Source organism: Salvelinus sp. IW2-2015, unplaced genomic scaffold, assembly GCF_002910315.2.
Source record: "Salvelinus sp. IW2-2015 unplaced genomic scaffold, ASM291031v2 Un_scaffold743, whole genome shotgun sequence".
Classification (NCBI taxonomy): domain Eukaryota; kingdom Metazoa; phylum Chordata; class Actinopteri; order Salmoniformes; family Salmonidae; genus Salvelinus; species Salvelinus sp. IW2-2015.
This window is the reverse complement of record NW_019942602.1, coordinates 64,866-87,911: the sequence shown is the minus strand read 5'-3', so window position 1 is coordinate 87,911 and position 23,046 is coordinate 64,866. Positions and strand designations below refer to the sequence as shown.

The following is a 23,046-nucleotide window of genomic DNA, read 5'->3' as shown; positions in this document are numbered from 1 at the left end:
ACGATTCCAGTGTTTTTTGCCTTTCCACCCAATACAATGGTCTGATCCCAGCCGGCGACCCTGTGCGACGCCGTAAAAGGGGCAAACGAGGCGGTCTCCTGGCCAGGCTTCGGAGACGGGCACATCGCGCTCCCTCCCTAGCATACATACTCGCCAATGTCCAGTCTCTTGACAATAAGGTTGATGAAATCCGAGCACGGGTAGCATTCCAGAGAGACATCAGGGATTGCAACGTGCTCTGCTTCACGGAAACATGGCTAACTCAAGAGACGCTAACGGAGTCGGTGCAGCCAGCTGGTTTCTTCATGCATCGCGCCGACAGAAACAAACATCTTTCTGGTAAGAAGAGGGGCGGGGGGGTATGCCTTATGATTAACGAGACGTGGTGTGATCATCATAACAACACACAGGAACTCAGTCATTCTGTTCACCTGATCTAGAATCCTCACAATAAAATGTCGACCGCATTATCTACCAAGGGAATTCTCTCGATCATAATCACAGCCGTATAATTCCCCCCCAAGCAGACACATCGATGGCCCTGAAGAACTTTATCTGACTCTTTGTAAACTGGAACCACACACCCTGAGGCTGCATTCATCGTAGCTGGGGATTTTAACAAGGCTAATCTAAAACAAAACTCCCTAAATTCTATCAGCATATCGATTGTGCTACCAGGGCTGGAAAAACCCTAGATCATTGTTATACTAATTTCCGCGACGCATATAAGGCCCTCCCCCGCCCCCCTTTCGAAAAGCTGACCACGACTCCATTTTGTTGATTCCAGCCTACAAACAGAACTAAAACAACAAGCTCCGCGCTCAGGTCTGTTCAACGCTGGTCCGACCAATCTGATTCCACGCTTCAAGACTGCTTCGATCACGCGGATTGGAATATGTTCCGCATTGCGTCCAACAACAATATTGACGAATATGCTGATTCGGTGAGCGAGTTCATTAGGAAGTGCATTGACGATGTCGTACCCACAGCAACGATTAAAACATTCCCAAACCAGAAACCGTGGATTGACGGCAGCATTCGCGTGAAACTGAAAGCGCGAACCACTGCTTTTAACCAGGGCAAGGTGACCGGAAGCATGACCGAATACAAACAGTGTAGCTATTCTCTCCGCAAGGCAATCAAACAGGCTAAGTCCCAGTACAGAGACAAAATCGAGTCGCAATTCAACAGCTCAGACACAAGAGGTATGTGGCAGGGTCTACAGTCAATCACGGATTACAAAAAGAAAAACCAGCCCCGTCGCGGACCAGGATGTCTTGCTCCCAGACAGGCTAAACAACTTTTTTGCCCGCTTTGAGGACAATACAGTGCCACTGACACGGCCCCCTACACAAACCTGCGGGCTCTCCTTCACTGCAGCCGAGGTGAGTAAAACATTTAACGTGTTAACCCTCGCAAGGCTGCAGGCCCAGACGGCATTCCCAGCCGCGTCCTCAGAGCATGCGCAGACCAGCTGGCTGGTGTGTTTACGGACATATTCAATCAATCCTTATCCAGTCTGCTGTTCCCACATGCTTCAAGAGGGCCACCATTGTTCCTGTTCCCAAGAAAGCTAAGGTAACTGAGCTAAACGACTACCGCCGTAGCACTCACTTCCGTCATCATGAAGTGCTTTGAGAGACTAGTCAAGGACCATATCACCTCCACCCTACCGGACACCCTAGACCCACTCCAATTTGCTTACCGACCCAATAGGTCCACAGACGACGCAATCGCAACCACACTGCACACTGCCCTAACCCATCTGGACAAGAGGAATACCCATGTGAGATGCTGTTCATCGATTACAGCTCAGCATTTACACCCATAGTACCCTCCAAACCTCGTCATCAAGCTCGAGACCCTGGGTCTCGACCCCGCCCTGTGCAACTGGGTCCTGGACTTCCTGACGGCGCCCCCAGGTGGTGAGGGTAGGTAACAACATCTCCACCCCGCTGATCCTCAACACTGGGGCCCCACAAGGGTGCGTTCTGAGCCCTCTCCTGTACTCCTGTTCACCCACGACTGCGTGGCCATGCACGCCTCCAACTCAATCATCAAGTTTGCGGATGACACTACAGTGGTAGGCTTGATTACAACAACGACGAGACGGCCTACAGGAGGAGGTGAGGGCCCTCGGAGTGTGGTGTCAGGAAAATACCTCACACTCAACGTCAACAAAACAAAGGAGATGATTTGTGGACTTCAGAAACAGCAGAGGAGCACCCCCTATCCACATCGACGGGTCAGTAGTGGAGAAGGTGGAAAGTTAAAGTTCCTCGGTGTACACATCACGGACAAACTGAATTGGTCCACCCACACAGACAGCGTCGTGAAGAAGGCGCAGCAGCGCTCTCAACCTCAGGAGGCTGAAGAAATTCGGCTTGTCACCAAAAGCACTCACAAACTTCTACAGATGCACAATCGAGAGCATCCTGTCGGGCTGTATCACCGCCTGGTACGGCAACTGCTCCGCCCACAACGTAAGGCCTCCAGAGGGTAGTGAGGTCTGCAGAACGCATCACCGGGGGCAAACTACCTGCCCTCCAGGACACTAACCACCCGATGTCACAGGAAGGCCATAAAGATCATCAAAGGAACAAACCACCCAAGCCACTGCCTGTTCACCCCGCTATCATCCAGAAGGCGAGGTCGTTTCGGGAAAGTCATATTCCTGGTAGGAACGATGATGAGTTGACGTTAATCGTATATTCAGTAGTTCCTCCCGACTGTATGTAATGAAACCTAAGATTACCTGGGGTACCGATGTAAGAAATAACACATAAAAAAACAAAATACTGCATATTTTCCAAGGAACGCGAAGCGAGGCGGCCATCTCGTTTCGGCGCCGGATGTCAATGTAGGTGAGTTTAACTGATCTCTCCTACCCAGGTCATGTCTCTAAATACACTGCAGATACCATCCTGTCCACACTGTCCCTCCCTCCAAAAATGAGAGTTGTTATTAACTACGAGCCAGACAACTCTGACAATGGGAGGCAATACTCAGATGAAGATGAATGCATAGATAATGGGGTATGTGAAAATGAAGACCACAATGAAATCCTGGATGAAAGCACTSATAGATGTTTGGAGGATCTAGGACTGTCAACATCAGAGCAACAGCAACAGGAGGGTCTGCCACCTGCAGAGACCTCAGTGTTGGTTACTCCAGTACCCTGTGATGGTAAGGAAAATAAAAAGGTCAAACACTCATCCATTGTTTGACTAATATAGCATCTAATTTCGAAATTATATACTGAACAAAAATATTAACGCAACATGCAATAATTTCAACGATTTTACTGAGTTACAGTTCATATAAGGAAATCAGTCAATTGAAATAAATGAATTAGGCCCTAATCTATGGACTTCACATGACTGGGCATGGGCGCAGCCATGCCTGGGAGGCGGTCCCATGGGAGCCAGGCCCAGCCAAACAGAATTAGTTTTTCCCCACAAACAGGATTCATTACAGACAAATACTCTTCAGTTTCATCAGCTGTCTGGGTGGCTGGTCTTAGACGACCAGGTGTGGAGGTGAAGAAGCCGGATGTGGAGGTTCTGGGCTGGCGTGGTTAGTTGGACATACTGCCAAATTCTCTAAAACGATGTTCGAGAGGCGGCTTATGGTAGAGTAATTAACATCCAATTCTCTGGCAATAGCTCTGGTGGACATTCCTGCAGTCAACATGCCAATTGCACGCTCCCTCAACATGAGACATCTTTGGCATTATGTTGCGTGACAAAACTGCACATTTTAGAGTGGCCTCTTATTTTCCCCGGCATAAGGTGCACCTGTGTAATGATTATGCTGTTTAATCAGCTTCTTGATATGCCACACCTTTCAGGTGGATGGATGATCTTGGCAAAGGAGAAAGGCTCACTAACAGGGATGTAAACAAATTTGTGCACGAAATTTGAGAGAAATAAGTATTTTGTGTATATGGAACATTTCTGGGATCTTTTATTTCAGCTCATGAAACATGGGACCAACACTTTACATGTTGTGTTTATATTTTTGTTCATATATACCATATATGGCATATATGGTGGTTATATAATCTGTTCTCCTGTATTTTCTCCTACAGAATTGAACTTGGATCGTTCTCTCAACGTAATGGTGAATGCTGACGAGCCATCCCAGGTTCTTACCTGCACTGGCCAACCTCTGCAAGGACATCAAGACGACCAAGTAGAAAAGGACAGCAAGCAGGTTGACAAGAAAGAAGAGGTGGTCAGAAAGGGAGACAAAAAGAAGGTGGTCAAAAAGGTTGACAAGAAACAAGAGCGATCCCCTGCACCCCAAAACAGGACTCATACATGTGAGTGTGGGAAGGTTTTCAAAAAACCATCACTGCTGACGCTACATATGGGAGTTCACACGATGCCATATCATTGTGACCAGTGTCCCAAACGATATGCTACTCCTGGGGCTCTGAAAAAACACCAGTTACTTCACACAGAAGAAAGAATATTTGCATGTGAACGCTGTGACCGGAGGTACAGGAGTGCATATGATCTCAAAGTGCACGTACGCATTCACTCTGGGGAGCGCCGTCACATGTGTACTATCTGTGGTAAGAGGTTTACCCAGCAGTGTGCAGTAGTGAGACACATGCGAATGCATGCTGGGGAGAATAATTATTTATGTAGCAAATGTGGTAAGGCATTTCTTAGCTCCGGAGAAGTGCGGCTGCATACACGAACGCACACAGGAGAAAACCCCCACACCTGTAAACATTGTGGAAAGGGTTTCAAAGCATCTTGCCATCTTACGGTTCATCTGCGATCTCACACAGGTGAGTGTCCTTACATCTGCACCCAATCCAAATCTTTCACTACTTCAGACTCTCTTAGAAAGCACATATATACTCACACTGGGGAGAAACCTCACCAGTGCTCAGAGTGTGGGAAAACATTTACTCAAAGGTGTAATATGGTAAATCATATGAGAAGAGTTTAAACTGGTTAAGATTCTCCAAAAGCACTCCAACAGAAAGAAACACAGAACGTTTATTTCAAACTCAAAGCATTTTTACAAGACTATGTAATAGGTAATTCCAATCGAAATATTGATTGGAATTATTGAGACAAGAAATTCCATGTATAATCCTGTTTTAAATACATGGTTTTACAGGTCCTCTTTTGTATATCAGATTATCATATCAAAACATGTTTTCCATTAAACTTCAAATCAAGGTTTGTCACATCTACACATGATATTCGCACTGCAAATAATGATTAGAAGTGGGATGATGATGACATTTACACAATTTAAACTGTTTGACCAACCAGATTCCTTAACACTTGTAAGATATGCATATACAAAGTATCCCGACTACCTCCAGAGGTCTTCAGGAAGATTTGATCACACTCAGTTCACTATGCGTCAATTGAATTGGCTACATGAGTTTATTTCCAAAATGCTATATCCACCAATTTTTCACATTGGTATTTTTTCACCTGAAATTATTGCTTGTGGGTAGCTTCATGCTTGTGTCAAATATAACTGTTCTCATATTATTCGTAGATTTTAGATGTATATTAAAACTATATATTTTTTAATGCAAAACACTATACAGTTGAAGTAGGAAGCTTACATACACTTACGTTGGAGTCATTAAAACTCGTTTTTCAACTACTCCACAAATTTCTTGTTAACAAACTATAGTTTTGGCAAGTCGGTTAGGACATCTACTTTGTGCATGACACAAGTAATTTTTCCAACAATTGTTTGCAGACAGATTATTTCACTTACAATTCACTGTATCACAATTCCAGTGGGTCAGAAGTTTACATACACTAAGTTGACTGTGCCTTTAAACAGCTTAGAAAATTCCAGAAATGTATGTTATGGCTTTAGAAGCTTCTGATAGGCTAATTGACATAATTTGAGTCATTTGGAGGTGTACCTGTGGATGTATTTCAAGGCCTACCTTCAAACTCAGTGCCTCTTTGCTTGACATCATGGGAAAATCAAAAGAAATCAGCCAAGACCTCAGAAAACAATTGTAGACCTCCACAAGTCTGGTTCATCCTTGGAAGCAATTTCCAAACGCCAGAAGGTACCACGTTCATCTGTACAAACAATAGTACTCAAGTATAACCATCATGGAACCACGCAGCCGTCATACCGCTCAGGAAGGAGACGCGTTCTGTCTCCTAGAGATGAATGTACTTTGGTGCGAAAAGTGCAAATCAATCCCAGAACAACAGCAAAGGACCTTGTGAAGATGCTGGAGGAAACGGGTACAGAAGTATCTATATCCATAGTAAAACAAGTCCTATATCGACATAAGCTGAAAGGCCACTCAGCAAGGAAGAAGCCACTGCTCCAAAACCGCCATAAAAAAGCCAGACTACGGTTTGCAACTGCACATGGTGACAAAGATCGTACTTTTTGGAGAAATGTCTTCTGGTCTGATAAAACAAAAATAGAACTGTTTGGCCATAATGACCATCGTTATGTTTGGAGGAATAAGGGGGAGGCTTGCAAGCCAAAGAACACCATCCCAACCGTGAAGCACGGGGGTGGCAGCATCATGTTGTGGGGGTGCTTTGCTTCAGGAGGGACTGGTGCACTTCACAAAATAGATGGCATCAATGAGGAGGGAAAATTTATGTGGATATATTGAAGGAACATCTCAAGACATTTGTCAGAAAGTTAAATCTTGGTTGCAAATGGGTCTTCCAAATGGACAATGACCCCAAGCATACTTCCAAAGTTGAGGCAAAATGGCTTAAGGACAACAAAGTCAAGGTTTTGGAGTGGCCATCACAAAGCCCTGATCTCAATCCTATAGAAAATTTGTGGGCAGAACTGAAAAAGTGTGTGCCATCAAGGAGGCCTACAAACCTGACTCAGTTACACAAGCTCTGTCAGGAGGAATGGGCCAAAATTCACCCAACTTATTGTGGGAAGCTTGTGGAAGGCTACCCGAAAGGTTTGACCTAAGTTTTACAATTTAAAGGCAATGCTACCAAATACTAATTGAGTTTATGTAAACTTCTGACCCACTAGGAATGTGATGAAAGAAATAACAGCTTAAATAAATAATTCTCTCTACTATTATTCTGACATTTCACATTCTTAAAATAAAGTGGTGATCCTAACTGACATAAAACAGGGAATTTTTACTAGGATTAAATGTCAGGAATTTTGAAAAACTGAGTTTAAATTAATTTGGCTAAGGTGTATCATTGTTTAGTTGAAATGGAATGTTTGAATACGGTATTTGACTGTGATATGTCGTGGTTGTCTCACCTAGCCATCTTAATCAGGGCACTTTAAAACCTCTACAGGGTTGGTGTCCCTAAACCAGTACAGTTGTTGCTCAATATGCGATAATGTAACGAGAATGACGTTGTAAACAACAGCCAACTTTCCAAAACATAGACATGTCTTATATGGGCAGAAAGCTTACATTCATGTTAATCTAAATGCAGTGTCCAATTTACAGTAGCTATTACAACAACAACAACAAAAACATGCAATTGTTTGAGGATAGTGCACAACAACAAAACACTTATCACGGCAACTGGTTTGATACATTCACCTCTGAAGGTAAATAATGTACTTACATTCAGTAATCTTGCTCTGATTTGTCATCCTGAGGGTCCCAGAGATATAATGTAGCATAATTTTGTTTAATAAAATCAATTTTATATTCAAATGTAGGAACTGGGTTTTACAGTTTGACCCCACTGCTGTCTCTGGCTCCACACCCACCCTTCCCGGCCATCTATATGTGTGAAGGTTAGTGTGTTTTCTGTAGGGAAGCTAATACTCCATTTGTGACATTCCTGGGAGTGTGTAAACTTAAATGTTTTATTACCATAGCATTTTTGTATGTTCTCTATAGGTATGTACTTGAAAATGTATAAATTGACCAATTCGGCACATTTGAGAAAACTGGCAGACTTGATACAAAATATCGTGTAGCGATGTAATTCTTCAATGGATCAGTTTGAAACTTTGCACACACACTGCTGTCATCTTGTGGACAACATCTAAATTACACCTAGAATCCTATCAATGTATGGCCAATCTCTTGCATTTCAAAGATGATGAAAAAAAACAAAAAACGCATGTTTATTTTTTGTATTTGTATTCATTTCACATTTCCACAAACTTCAAAGTGTTTCCTTTTCAAATGGTATCAATAATATGCATATCCTTGCTTCAGGTCCTGAGCTACAGGCAGTTAGACATGTCATTTTAGGCAGAAATTGAAGAAAAGGGTCCGGATCCTAGAGCGTTTGGTAACCTTATCCACGCTTTAAATCATATGTGAAATGCAAATTAACCCCGGCTGAAATGAATCCTCGACCTGCGCGAGTAGCGGGTCCAAGATCCAGGACCAGAGTGCCAGGTATTGTGACGCAGGAGCGCGAGTCCCGTGAAACTTTTTTGCCAGTTATAAACAAACTAGCTAGCTCACTAACATGTAGAATCTGCAAATTGTGTACTAATTGTAAATCGCTCGGGACAAGAGTATATGCTTAAATGACTAAAATGCCAAATGTAAATGTTTTACATACACATCTCATTACTGTATCGATGTCACAAATGTATAATTCGTACAGTTAAAAATGTAGCTAGACTTTGTTACAATCGACTACATAGCAGTAACCTAGGCCTACTACCTATTTCTCTGAGAGAAATGCGATATACCGTTTTGCAAAAAAAAAAAAGATTTGTCTCTGAAATAAAACCAAGTGATAGATTTCAAACAAATGTATGTCATTCAACAGCCCCATGCCATGATTAGGTAGCCTAGTGAAAAAAAATACCAATGTCTCATAAGTTCTTTAAACAATAAAAGATAATTTACCAACATTTCTGAAAATGAGAATGTCAAATGTGGGCACTGTCAGAGTGTGGACAAAATCAAGACAGGACTTACAGTACGTTAGCGCAAGGTATAAATGGCGCTTAACTTTGGGAAAGGCGTGCTGCAGGCGGGACACCTCGACAACATCCGGTGAAATTGCAGAGCGCGAAATTCAAACTACAGTATTATAAATATTTAACTTTCATAAAATCACAAGTGTAATACATCAAAATAAAGCTTAACTTCTTGTTAATCCAGCCGCTGTGTCAGATTTCAAAAAGGCTTTACGGTGAAAGCACACCATGCGATTATCTGAGGACAGTGCCCCGCGTACAAACTCATGAAAAACATATTTCAACCAGGCAGGTGCGACACGAAAGTCAGAAATAGCGATATAATAAATGCCTTAACTTTGATTATCTTCTTCTGTTGGCACTCCAAAAGGTCCCAGTTACATCACAAATGGTCCGTTTGTTCGATAATGTCCTTCTTTATATCCATAAAAACTCAGTTTAGCTGGCGTGCTTCAGTCAATAATCTACCCAGTTTCCCTCCATCAAAATGCATACAAAATGAATCCCAAACGTTACTAATAAACTTTTCCAAACAAGTCAAACAACGTTTATAATCAAACCGTAGGTACCCTAATACGTAAATAAATTATCAAATTTAAGACTGAGAATCGTTATTGTCTTTACCGGAGAAAAATACAAAAGAACATTTTGTATGTTTCCAAAAGCCAGCCTGAAACTCTTTCTAAAGACTGTTGACATGTAGTGGAAGCTCTAGGAACTGCAATCTGGGAGGACTTCGGCTTATAATAAAAGTGGTAGGCTGAATTTTTTTTGGGGGGGATGGTTTGTCCTCTGGGTTTTGCCTGCCATATCAGTTCTGTTATACTCACAGACATAATGTTAACAGTTTTAGAAACTTTAGAGTGTTTTCTATCCAAATCTACAAATTATATGCATATCCTAGCTTCTGGGCATGAGTAACAGGCAGTTTCCTTTGGGCATGCTTTTCATCCGGACGTCAAAATACTGCCCCCTATCCCAAACAAGTTTTTAAGGATGGATCGAAAATGGCGGAGCTTCGTGCTTTTTCAATTTCAGTCAAGGGGATATTGGTTTAGTTTTTTTTAAAATCTAGTCCAGGGTATGGTCATGTAATTTGTAATTGACGAAATTCATATATTTCTCAGTGTTTTAGAATTAGTTGCTTATTAGGCTATATACATTGATGTTCGCGATGGCGACCGTCATCTATGATTCTCCCCTGGGCGCGCAATATCAAGTGCGCCTATAGACTATTTGTGTGGTCTCAATCAAATTATTCTTAGCCTATAGGCTACGAAGTGCATGTTGAGAGAAGCACAGAGCAAAGTTATATTTCAAACAGTGGCGACGCGTCATTCAGGGCAGGTGAGCCCCACCTGTTTTTTGTGTGTGCCTGTTTTGCATGTTATTTTGGCATTAATACGTGTCACATATGAGTTTGCAAACAATGTAAAAAAACAAATAATCCTTGTGTCGGTGGTAGAAAAAGTACTCAATTTTCATACTTGAGTAGAAGATACCTTAGTAGAAAATGACTCAAGTAAAAGTGAAAGTCACCCAGTAAAATACTACTTGAGTAAAAGTATTTGGTGTAAAATATACTTAAGTATCAAAAGTATATGGAAATACTCAAATGTACTTAAGTATCAAAAGTAAATGTAAAAATTTAAATAAATTCAAATTCTGCTCCACGGGACGGTTGAGCTAACTTGTGCTAATGTGATTAGCATGACGTTGTAAGTAAGAATATAATGTCCCAGGACATAGACATGTCTTATATGGTCAGAAAGCTTCCTCTGACACATTGGTGCGGCTGGCTTCCGGGTTAAGCGAGCAGTGTGTCAAGAAGCAGTGCAGCTTGGCTCTCGACCGTCGCCGAGTCCGATGGGAAGTTGCAACGATGAGACAAGATCGTAACTACCAATTGGATATTAAGAAAAATGGGGTAACACCATGGGCCAGAAATGTTTGAATACATTGGCCATGCTGTCAATCCAGCATGACTTATGCCGCGTTCAAAACAACTGGAAACTCTGAACTAGGAAATCTCGGACTTCAGTGAATTCAAGACAATTGGGAACTTGGATAAATCTAGCTCAGACTGGGAAAATACGGAAAATTCCAAGTCGGGATTTTGGGCCTCTTTCTAGAGCCCACAAGAAAGACCGCCTCGCCACCTTCCTGTTCAAGTGAGCATAGCACAATAAGGTGAGTCCAAAAATGTATTGTATGCTGCTGCATAAATGATGTAATATGCCAGGGAGATATGTATACTGTTGCCAAGAAGGTAATACTAAGTGTATGTTGTGTAGTAAGCTGTTAGTAGCCCTTGTGCCTCACCCTAATAATTTGGTCCCTTTCCTCCCTCATAACTTAGCCTACTGTTCTGACTTGATGGTGCACGTGTAGCCTACAGTCTGTTTTAGAGAAATTTAATCATCGAATATTGTAAGAGCTTTCATTGTCTGCGTATATGCCCCCTTTATTTATCTTACGGTTCTGACTTGGTGTACAGGGAGAATACTGTAAGAACGGACCATGTTCTGAAATCTGTCTCTGTACATTTCAAAAGTGCTGAACAAACATTTACATTGACTATGTCCATCCTAGCTCGCTCATTAATGTCTTAATTGAAATAAAAATCGTTCCCTTATGCCATAATTTGTACATCTCAATTGTCAGTAGAAACCACATTTGTAAGCAAGTCAGTCATATCAGCTATGCTTTTTTAAAGGCAGTAAATGAGACTGCATGAACTGTTTCACTGCCAGACAAGGCTCCGCTGATAGCCAGGTGTAGCAGTGGTAAGAATTCATTAGGGTGCTTTTGGGACAGCTTTATGTAGGCCCTAACAGTTTGTGGGCACCGTTTGTCACCATTATAGTGCAATGAATGTATTGTTTAGTGTTGTGTTGTGTAGTGGTTTTGCTGGCATGCATATTACTTTTTTTTTTTTTTCACCAACATTTACATGCTGAAATCGCCACTGATTTCTAAGATAGCTGCTGGGATGGTGTAAGTAAAACTAGGCTGCATTATACACTGCAATGGATATTCCAAACCTGAAGCCTGGCCTGTTCTGCTCTCGCTGATCAAAAATGTTTTTATTTGCTGCCTAACCCAATGGTTGTGTTGTGTATAGGCCTACAGTGGCTGTTCAGGAGGAGAGTCAAAGGCTTCTTCCGAAATAATTTCTTAATAGGCCTACCCCAAAAAATATTCTGCGTGGACTAGCCTATAACCAATATTCTTTTCAGTTTGAGAAGAAGAGCGTGAATGTGAGAAGGTCCGGACATCAACTTTGATAGCTTGCTACTGCAATAATTGATTTTATTAAAAGCAATATGTTTCTTTCCCATGATGTAGGCTATTTATCAGTTATTGACCTCACAATAAGCCAGATTCGAGTAACTTACATTGTGCTGAAACTTGAAGCTGCAGCCACGGTACAATCAGTCAGACAGCTCATGGTGGTGAAAGTAGGCAAATTTGAGTAGGCATAATTAATTTCAATGTCTTTACTAACAACGAAGGCTTTGTGTTGATACACATTTCTTCCTATTTAGGAATAAGAGGTAGGGCTATCTGTTTGACTAGCGAAATTAGGCTATAGGCTGCTATATCCATAGATTTGTCCGTCAATTCCTTCACCCACCATGCATTCTTTAAATAGCCTACCGTTTCAGTGAAGGACTGTTAAGTTAATACCAAGACACGAACTGAGGGAGTATGAAAGGGTATGCCATAGGCCTATCTTTTTATCTACAAGACTAGTGGTGCAGAGAGTTTGTCTTGAGCCTTGTAGAAATAAGCTTCAAGTTCCTTGTCGTCCACATCACTAAGGAGCTAACACAGTCCACACACATATGCACAGTCGTGAAGAGGGCATGGCAGCGCCTCTTCTCCTTCAGGAAGCGGGAAAGATTTGGCATAGGCCCTTGGATCCTCAAAAAGTTCTACAGCTGCACCATCGAAGCGTCTTGACTGGCTGCATCACCTCTTGGTACGGCAAATGCACCACCCTTGACTGCAAAGCACTATAGAGGGTGGTCCGGACAACCCAGTACATCACTGGGGCCGAGCTCCCTGCCATCCAGGACCTCTATATCAGGCGAGGCCAGAGGAAGGCTGGAAAATTGCCAAAGACTCCAGGCCACCCAAGCCATAGACTGTTCACTCTGCTCCCGTCCGACAAAATGGTACCGGATCATCGGCTTTCGGACCAACAGGCTCCGAAACAGCTTCTACCCCCAATCCATAAGACTGCTAATTAGCCAGACTGCTAAATAGTCCATTAAGGATACCCAAACTATCTGCTTCAACAAAGTACTGATTTAAGGGTCTGAATACTTATGTAAATGTGATATTTCCTTTTTTTATTTTTTATAAATTAGCAAAAATTTCTACCAACCTCTTTTTGCATTGTCATTATGGGATGATGTGTGTAGATTGATGAGGGGGAAAAAACAATTAAATCAATTTTAGAATAAAGCTGTAACTTAACAAAAAGTCAAAGAGTCTGAATACTTTCCGAAGGCACTGTATATACAAACCATATACACACTCACTCACACCACTACATTGACACTCCCACACACATTCACATACACTACATATGCGCACACACACACACAGACCGACACAACACAAACGTACATACACATTCACACACACTTTTACATTCATCATTTGCTGCTGCTCTGTTATATATTTTACTCGTGTTATTATCTATCCTGATGCCTAGTCACTTTACCCTGCCTTCATGTACATATCTACCTCAAATACCTTATTATTATCTATCCTGATGCCTAGTCCCTTTTCCCTGCCTTCATGTACATATCTACCTCAAATACCTCGTACTTCTACACACCTATCTGGTACTGGTACTCGACTCTTGTGTATTTGTTTTCCTCCTCTTTTATTTTTAAACTCTGCGTTGTTGGGAAGCAAGCATTTCATGGTAAAGTCTACACCAATTGTATTCAGCACATAATTACAATGTGATGTCCATGGTTCAAATCCTTGTCTTCTTATCTTGTATTGGGTTATTGAGATACACGATGACTCAACAAATCTGCCAATCCTCAAGTGGCATAGTACAGTAGGATTGTTCAAGATACAAAATCATGTGTGGACAGACGAGATTGTAGCTTAATCTGATCCTGTCAGTTCCTAATTTCTTTACATTAGATAATATCATTCATTGAATGAGTCAGCTATGCCTTAATATTATTGCTGCAGGTCAACAAGATGACTTCTTGCAGTCCAAAAGTTCAAATATTGTCTTTTCATATTTTTTGTTGAAATCTGCTACAACAGAAACAAACACAAGAAAGGACAAACTTTCAACACTGGACTAAATGTATTAATTAAGCATTTCATATTATAACATCAGCTTATTACAATGATGCCATAGACATGGCAAAGTAATTTCTCTCAGATGTTTATGGGGAAAAGGAAGTAGATCATGTCATTCTCATTCACGACAGCTCCGTCCAACATAGAGAGCAATAGTAATGGTGCCTTTTTGTAGGCACTAACTCCGCCATGGTTCATTGGACAAAGCCTATGGGGAAATTAGTGGAGTTTTTGGAGGGTTTTTGGATAAACGCCAAAAATTAGTTCTGTGGTAAACACAGGCTTAGGAGATCTTATACGTTTTGTTCTATGAGGTCATCTTCATCAGCTAACGTCAATTTTTGTGAATTTTGAAGTATTTATGTAATAAAAAAAGCACAAAGCACATAAAGGCTTCATAACTCATAAAGGTCATGTTAAATGACTGATATTATCTCATAGAACAAAACGTTCCAGATCTCCTAAGCCTGTGTTAACCTCTGACCTTATTTCTGACATTTATCCCAAAACTCTATCCATTTTCCCCATGGGAATGGCTGAACGTATGAGAGGTACAGTTGAAGTCGTAAGTTTACACACACCGTAGCCAAATACATTTAAACTCGGTTTTTCACAATTCCTGACATTTAATCCATGTAAAAATTCCCTGTTTTAGGTCATTTAGGATCACCACGTTATTTTAGGAATGTGAAATGTCAGAGTAATAGTAGAGAGAATGATTTATTTCAGCTTTTATTTCTTTCATCACATTCCCAGTGGGTCAGAAGTTTACATACACTCAATTAGTATTTGGTAGCATTGCCTTTAAATTGTTTAACTTGGGTCAAATGTTTCGGGTAGCCTTCTACAAGCTTCCCACAATAAGTTGGATGAATTTTGGCCCATTCCTCCTGACAGAGCTGGTGTAACCGAGTCAGGTTTGTAGGCCTCCTTGCTCGCACACGCTTTTTTAGTTCTGCCCACAAATTGTTAATAGGATTGAGGTCAGGGCTTTGTGATGTCCATTTAGAAGACCCATTTGTGACCAAGCTTTAACTTCCTGACTGATGTCTTGAGATGTTGCTTCAATATATCCACATAATTTTCCTACCTCATGATGCCATCTATTTTGTGAAGTGCACCAGTCCCTCCTGCAGCAAAGCACCCCCACAACATGATGCTGCCACCCCCGTGATTCACGGTTGGGATGGTGTTCTTCGGCTTGCAAGCCTCCCCCTTTTCATCCTAACATAATGATTGTCATTATAGCTAAACAGATCTATTTTTGTTTCATCAGACCAGAGGACATTTCTCCAAAAAGTACGATCTTTGTCCCCAAGTACAGTTGCAAACCGTAGTCTGGGTTTTTTATGGCGGTTTTTGAGCAGTGGCGTCTTCCTGGCTGAGTGGCCTTTCAGGTTATGTCGATATAGGACTTGTTCTACTGTGGTTATAGATACTTTTGTACCTGTTTCCTCCAGCATCTTCACAAGGTCCTTTGCTGTTGTTCTGGGATTGATTTGCACTTTTCACACCAAAGTACATTCATCTCTAGGAGACAGAACGCGTCTCCTTCCTGAGCGGTATGACAGCTGCGTGGTCCCATGGTGTTTATACTTGCGTACTATTGTTTGTACAGATGAACATGGTACCTTCAGGTGTTTGGAAATTGCTCTCAAGGATGAACCAGACTTGTGGTGGTCTACAATTATTTTCTGAGGTCTTGGCTGATTTCTTTTGATTTTCCCATGATGTCAAGCAAAGAGGCACTGAGTTTGAAGGTAGGCCTTGAAATYCATCCACAGGTACACCTCCAATTGACTAAAATGATATCAATTAGCCTATCAGAAGCTTCTAAAGCCATAACATACATTTCTGGAATTTTCCAAGCTGTTTAAAGGCACAGTCAACTTAGTGTATGTAAACTTATGATCCACTGGAATTGTGATACCGTGAATTGTAAGTGAAATAATCTGTCTGCAAACAATTGTTGGAAAAATTACATGCATAAAGTAGATGTCCTAACCGACTTGCCAAAACTATAGTTTGTTAACAAGAAATTTGTGGAGTGGTTGAAAAACGAGTTTTAATGACTCCAACCTAAGTGTATGTAAACTTCCGACTTCAACTGTAACTAATTTCCGTCTTCTAGGACTACAAGCTGGCGAGCTCTATTATCATCCATATTAATTAATGTTGATGGATAAGAGGCAGCTCCCCAGAAAACTGCAGATGACTTTGACATCCGTCTGACAAGGTAAGCAGGCTGGACAAGCCTTTTCCACAATGATGAGCTCTCTAATTTTCTTGGTAAGATGGCAGGAGAACAGTAACAGCAATTCTGTTGACGTTTGAAACAAAAATATATACCATTAATAATATTTCATTATAATACATTTAAAATACGGAAGTGGAGCTGCCTCAGTTAGGGTTTTGACTAGGTGGTATACAGGAACAGTTTTGTAGCAGGTTGGGAGAACTTACGCAGCAGGTTAGGAGAATTTTGCTATTTTAGTGGGCAATATTATAAACCCTCAATTAAACTAAATTATATATTGCAATGACTAAATACAAAGAGAATAATATGTGTGGTATGCATCTTTCTTTTTTAAATGAGGACCTTTATTCTGAAGGATTGTTTTTAAACATCACCCGGAAGTACAGTACTTCGTCGATGTCAATGATTTGTTTGTTAGTAAAAGCACCGATAGATGAGTAGAACATCTTTGGTAAAAGTAATTGGATGTGCAAATGTTGGCTATCTATAGAAAACGGGTTTAGTTTGCTAGCTAACTAGTATAGTATTAGCTAGCTTGCATGCAGATATCAACCTTTTTAGCCACGTTGTAAGCGCTTAGTGTATATTCTAGGCTTGGTCACTCTATCTAACGTTAGCATCAAACTCTTTAGCTAGCTAACAGTAGCTTGTTCCAGTGGCTATTTTTCTTTGCAAACTAACTATGGATAACATTATTGATCCAGCATCAGAACAAGGTTAGTTTGTGTTAAATTTAGCCAAGTAACTAAACGTAGAAAAATTATGTCATGACTCATTTGTTTTGTTTTTACATGGACCATTCATATATGTCCTATAGCCTACACATCGCTTGTAATATTAACTAGCTGAGTTTTGGAATTTATTTGTTTATCTGTTAATTGCTCTTCTCTTCGGTGACAGATCTCCCTCTGTTCTCCTTGCGTCTCCTGGTTCCACCTCTACGCCTGATGTCTGCTTTCATGTGGCAAGTGGCTCAACAACGTAATGTGATGCAATATGGGAAGCTGGAGGAGTTTGTGACTTTTGTGACAGAGATGGTTCCAGAGTTGCTGAGCTCCAGGCAGAGGACACAACTCATTCTTGGACTAAGAGCAAGGGTGAGAGAGGTGGAAATGTTGAGGGTTGGGATGGGAAGAGTCTTATGATGGAACAAACTATGGGCAGCTACTAGCTGCAATTACTGTACGTCTGCCCTGGCCCTGGTCTGATTAATCAGGCTGTAATACACAATTCATTGGTACATACAACCTGCAACGAATGCCTGCAAAATCATGTAAATGTTCATTACAAGCCAGAATGTTGAATAAAATTACATTTAAACTTACTCTGTCTGGGGGATTGTCCTTCAGCTGTTGCGCCAAACATTTCCACAGGAAAGTATTGTTTACCCAACCTTTTAGAGTTATGGTTCAGCACCTAGGTAAAATTAGTTTTATATTGGATATTTGTCATTCTCTCTTCAACAGCTATAGAACCAACCGTTCCGTGACAATGGAAAAGTGTATATTCTGAATCAGGGGAGGATGGAGAACAATCCACACCTTTTTTTGTGAATATTTTTCAATATTTCTTTCCCCTACAATTCCACAAACAAAAAAATCTTCATCCTCCCGATTCAGAATATACCATTTTCATTGTCATGGCAAGATTGGAGAGAGAAAAAATACAATATACAATTAACTTTACCTTAGTAGGCCCTAGACAATACTTTCCTGTGGATATTTATCTAAAATTTCAAGCATCTGAAGGACAAACCACACAGACAACCGGTAGAGTAAGTTTACATTTAACTTTATTCAACATTCTGGCTTGTAAGGAACACTTACACAATTTTGCAGGCATTCATTTTAGGCTGTATGTACCAATAAATTGTGTATTAGAGCCTGATTAATCAGACTACCCTGGCCCTAGTCCTGCTTTTCACATATCCACCTCTGTTCCAGCTGGTTTTAGAGTTGTGTTGCAGTGCGGGCACAGCTGACCTGCTGACCATCCAGGCCCACCTGGACATAATCCACACATTGACAGAAAAGTCTTTAKACAAAGAGGTTAGTTAAATAGGCAACACATTATGAATGAGACACTGGAGAACATTATTTCTGAGGGATAAACTCCTGTACATTTGTCTGATGTTTTGTTTGCACCTAATGACAGAGTCATGGTGATGACTTGGAGGCTGCAGATTGTAACTTTGTGGAGCTGGTCCAAACCCTGCTGGAAGACCCTTCTGAGAGGGAGCATTTCTTCCAGGTGAGGAACTTTCTCTCTAGACTTCTTTATGATCCTTTTGCTTGAATATATTTCTGAAGTAGGCTACCAGTTCAACATCTACTTAGATCAACTGCTCCTCCATTGTTCCCACAATTAAGGGAGGAGGCTGATGACATAACATCAGACCAACTCCTTGAATGGCCTACGCTTGAAGTTTGCACTATTGTGCTTAGTTCCAAAATGGCTGGAGTGCATCTTTAATGGAGACATTTCATGCTAAATTGTCTATATTTACAGGAGGTGTTCCCAGTCCACTATGGCCCTCGGTATGACACAGCGCTGCAGACACTGGTGTGGGAGTTCTCTCCAGACTGGAGGAGCTGCTGCCTGTACCAGGCCTCACGCAGGTATGGAGGAAAAGATCTCAGTTCTAAAAGATTGACGGAACATGGCGTCATGTGGCTCTACAGATGAATTTAATGGTGTTCTGGTCATTTCAAAATGTGTCTAAAACCTCAAGTGGCTGGTACAATGTATTAACTCTTATTAGCTGTATTCCCTTGCCCTGCCTCTCTTAGACAACACATGGCTCCGTGCTGCCCCTCTGTCCTGGAGGGATGTGGACAGACTGTCTTGACCCTGAACAACTGAAGACAGTGCTGCAGCACCATCAGCGTCATGGAAACCTGAACAAGTGTAAGTCTCCATCCAGATAAGGGTTATGAGTAAATAGTCCAATTGACACCTCTTGTATTTTTTACTTGGCAATGTAGGTGAGTTTAACTGATCTCTCCTACCCAGGTCATGTCTCTAAATACACTGCAGATACCATCCTGTCCACACTGTCCCTCCTCCAAAAATGAGAGTTATTAACTATGAGCCAGACAACTCTGACAATGGGAGGCAATACTCAGATGAAGATGAATGCATAGATAATGGGGTATGTGAAAATGAAGACCACAATGAAATCCTGGATGAAAGCACTCATAGATGTTTGGAGGATCTAGGACTGTCAACATCAGAGCAACAGCAACAGGAGGGTCTGCCACTGCAAGAGACCTCAGTGTTGGTTACTCCAGTACCCTGTGATGGTAAGGAAAATAAAAAGGTCAAACACTCATCCATTGTTTGACTAATAAAGTATACGAATTACAATGTAACTGCCAAAATAATATAAACACTTCAGTAAATGAGGGATACGAAGTATATTGAAAGCAGGTGCTTCCACACAGGTGTGGTTCTTGATTTAATTAAACAATTAAAGTCACATCATGCTTAGGGTCATGTATAAAAATGCTGGGCAGGCCATTATTTTGCCTTCTATGGCTATGCCCCCATCCACAATGCACGAATGGTAACTAAATGGTTTGAGCATGAAAACGATGTTAACTATGTGCCATGGCCGTCGGTAACAGATCTCAACCCAATTGAACACTTATGGAAGATTATGGAGAGGTGCCTGAGACAGCATTTACACCACCATCAACAAAGCACAAAATTATGGAATTTATTGTGGAAGAAGGGTATAGAGTTCCAATAGAGTTCCAGACACTTGTAGAATCTATGCCAAGGTGCTCAACTCGTGGTGGCTCAAAACCCTTTTAAAACATTTTATATTGGTGTTTCCTTTAGTTTGTCAGTTACCTGTGTAAAGTAAATTTATATATATATATGTGGTTGTAATCTTATCATGTATTTTCTCCTTACAGAATTTAACTTGGATCATTCTCTCAACGTAATGGTGATTGCTGACGAGCCATCCCAGGTTCTTACCTGCACTCTACCTCCATTCTCTCACAGTGAAATGGCCAACCTCTGCAAGGACATCAAGACCGACCAAGTAGAAAAGGACAGCAAGCAGGTTGACAAGAAAAAAAAGGTGGTCAGAAAGGGAGACAAAAAGAGGGTGATCAAACAGGTTGACAAGAAAAAAAAGGTGGTCAGAAAGGGAGACAAAAAGAGGGTGATCAAACAGGTTGACAAGAAAAAAAAGTTGGTCAGAAAGGGGGACAAAAAGAGGGTGATCAAACAGGTTGACAAGAAAACAAAGGTGGTCATAAAGGTTGACAAGAAACAAGAGGGATCCCCTGCACCCCAAAACAGGACTCATACATGTGAGTGTGGGAAGGTTTTCAAAAAACCATCACTGCTGACGCTACATATGGGAGTTCACACGATGCCATATCATTGTGACCAGTGTCCCAAACGATATGCTACACCTGGGGCTCTGAAAAAACACCAGTTACTTCACACAGAAGAAAGACCATTTGCATGTGAACGCTGTGACCGGAGGTACAGGAGTGCATATGATCTCAAAGTGCACGTACGCATTCACTCTGGGGAGCGCCGTCACATGTGTACTATCTGTGGTAAGAGGTTTACCCAGCAGTGTGCACTAGTGAGACACATGCGAATGCATGCTGGGGAGAAGAATTATTTATGTAGCATATGTGGTAAGGCATTCCTTACCTTAGGAGAACTGCGGCTGCATACACGAACGCACACAGGAGAAAACCCCCACACCTGTAAACATTGTGGAAAGGGTTTCAAAGCATCTTGCCATCTTATGGTTCATCTGCGATCTCACACAGGCGAGCGTCCTTACACCTGCACCCAATGTCCCAAATCTTTCACTACTTCAGACGCTCTTAGAAAGCACGTATATACTCACACTGGGGAGAAACCTCACCAGTGCTCAGAGTGTGGGAAAACATTTTCTCAAAGGGGTAATATGGTAAATCATATGAGAAGAGTTCATAAACCGGTTAAGATTCTCCAAAAGCACTCCAACAGAAAGACAGACAAAGTCTCGTAAAAAAATAAAATAACAATTGAGATCAAAAGAAACCATGTAGGAGTTAATTCCAATGTAAATACTAGTAGTATACACATGATTTTACAGGTCCTCTTTTGTATATCAGATTATCATACCAAAACATGTTTTTCAATAAACTTCTTCAGATTTCTCATGTCTACACATGATATTCAAGACTACAAATAACGATGATTTTAGAAGTGGGATTATGATTGACCCAATTTAAACGGTTTAAACCTCCAGATTCCTTTACACTTGTAAAATATGGAGAAACAATGCATCCCCAACTACCTCCAGAGGTGTTCAGGGAGATCTGATCGCATTCGGTTTATGATGTCTTTTTAATTGTCTACACTTCTAAAAATGTGGGCACAATCAGAATGTTGAAGATCAGAACTTATGTTAGAGCAAGGTATAAACGGGCTTGATTCAATCTTTATTGCAGAAGATTCGCATTATAGCTTGATTAAAATTGAAAGGCAATGTTCCTGTGTTTGCGGAGACTGCGTTCACAGTAAACGCTGCATATGTCGATTCAATCGGAAATAACCTTTAAATTTGAGCACAGATCTTCTGTGATACGGATTGAATCCAGCCAGTCTATACATTTCTCTCCCAGATCTGCAAAACCAGTGGTGCAGAGTTTGAGGTCCAGGGTTCAAATCCATCTTGTTTGTTGGGTTATTGAGATACACAATATGACTCAACAAATCTGCCAATCCAAGTGGTGTATTAGGATTATTCCAAGATACAAAATCATGTTTGGACAGACAAAATTGTAGCTTCTAATCCTCTCAGTTCCTTATTTCTTTACATTAGGTAATATCATTCATTGAATGAGTCAGCTGTGCCATAATATTAGTGCTGCAGGACAACAAAACAATTTCTTGCAGTCAAAGTTCAAATATTGTCTCTTCATTTGAGTTGGAATCCACTACAACAGAAAACAACGACAAACTTTCAACACTGGTCTAAATGTATTAAGCATTTCATATTACAATGATATCATAGACGTGGCAAAGTCATTTCTCTCAGATGTTTGTGGGGAAAAGTAGAACATGACATTCTCATACATGACAGCTCCGTCCGACATGTTGGCAAAGTTTCCTCCCAATCATTTACACTTTGGGCTGGTTTCCCGTCAGCCTAGTCCTAGACTAAAAACTGTGTTCACGGGAGATTCTCCATTGAACGTTCTTCTCAATCCAAAACTAGGTTTAAGGCTGGATTTAATCCGCATCGCTGAAGAGCTGCGTCAGAGTTTCTAAACCCAGAGACTTCCGGGAATGCTTGTGAAACAGACCAAGCAAACCAGGCTGGGGTTTGAGAAGTCAATGAGAGAAATAAAATAAAAATATAAATGAGTTCTCAATTTAAAGGCACAACCTAGCTTCGAGACAATATCTTAAGTAGTTGAACATGTTATTACTCCAACCTCGTGAAAGTGACAAACTAACACGTTTACATTTTTGTGCCTTTGATTTGAGGCCTGCACATGCGCAGTACGGTGCGA

At 41.2% G+C, this 23,046-nt stretch overlaps 2 protein-coding genes across 4 annotated transcripts; both read left to right on the top strand.

Annotated features, from left to right (window-relative positions):
* Window positions 1–2,859: 2,859 nt before the first annotated feature.
* LOC112068812 (gastrula zinc finger protein XlCGF57.1-like) lies at window positions 2,860–21,683 on the top strand. Of its 3 annotated transcripts, XM_024136019.2 has the most exons (3): window positions 19,297–19,414; window positions 19,520–19,809; window positions 20,428–21,683. In XM_024136019.2, the coding sequence occupies exons 2-3, from the start codon at window positions 19,578–19,580 to the stop codon at window positions 21,531–21,533; spliced, it is 1,338 nt and encodes a 445-aa protein (XP_023991787.1). In that variant the 5' UTR covers window positions 19,297–19,414; window positions 19,520–19,577; the 3' UTR covers window positions 21,534–21,683. The 3 variants fall into 3 exon arrangements, with proteins under 3 accessions (XP_023991792.1, XP_070294408.1, XP_023991787.1); XM_024136024.2 differs by lacking the exons at window positions 19,297–19,414; window positions 19,520–19,809; window positions 20,428–21,683 and adding exons at window positions 2,860–3,186; window positions 4,091–8,049; XM_070438307.1 differs by lacking the exons at window positions 19,297–19,414; window positions 19,520–19,809 and adding an exon at window positions 2,861–3,186.
* On the top strand, window positions 16,901–19,369 carry LOC112068815 (TERF1-interacting nuclear factor 2-like). Its single transcript, XM_024136025.2, has 6 exons — window positions 16,901–17,223; window positions 17,408–17,604; window positions 18,451–18,555; window positions 18,662–18,757; window positions 19,016–19,125; window positions 19,297–19,369. The coding sequence occupies exons 1-6, from the start codon at window positions 17,190–17,192 to the stop codon at window positions 19,367–19,369; spliced, it is 615 nt and encodes a 204-aa protein (XP_023991793.2). The 5' UTR covers window positions 16,901–17,189.
* Window positions 21,684–23,046: the final 1,363 nt, after the last annotated feature.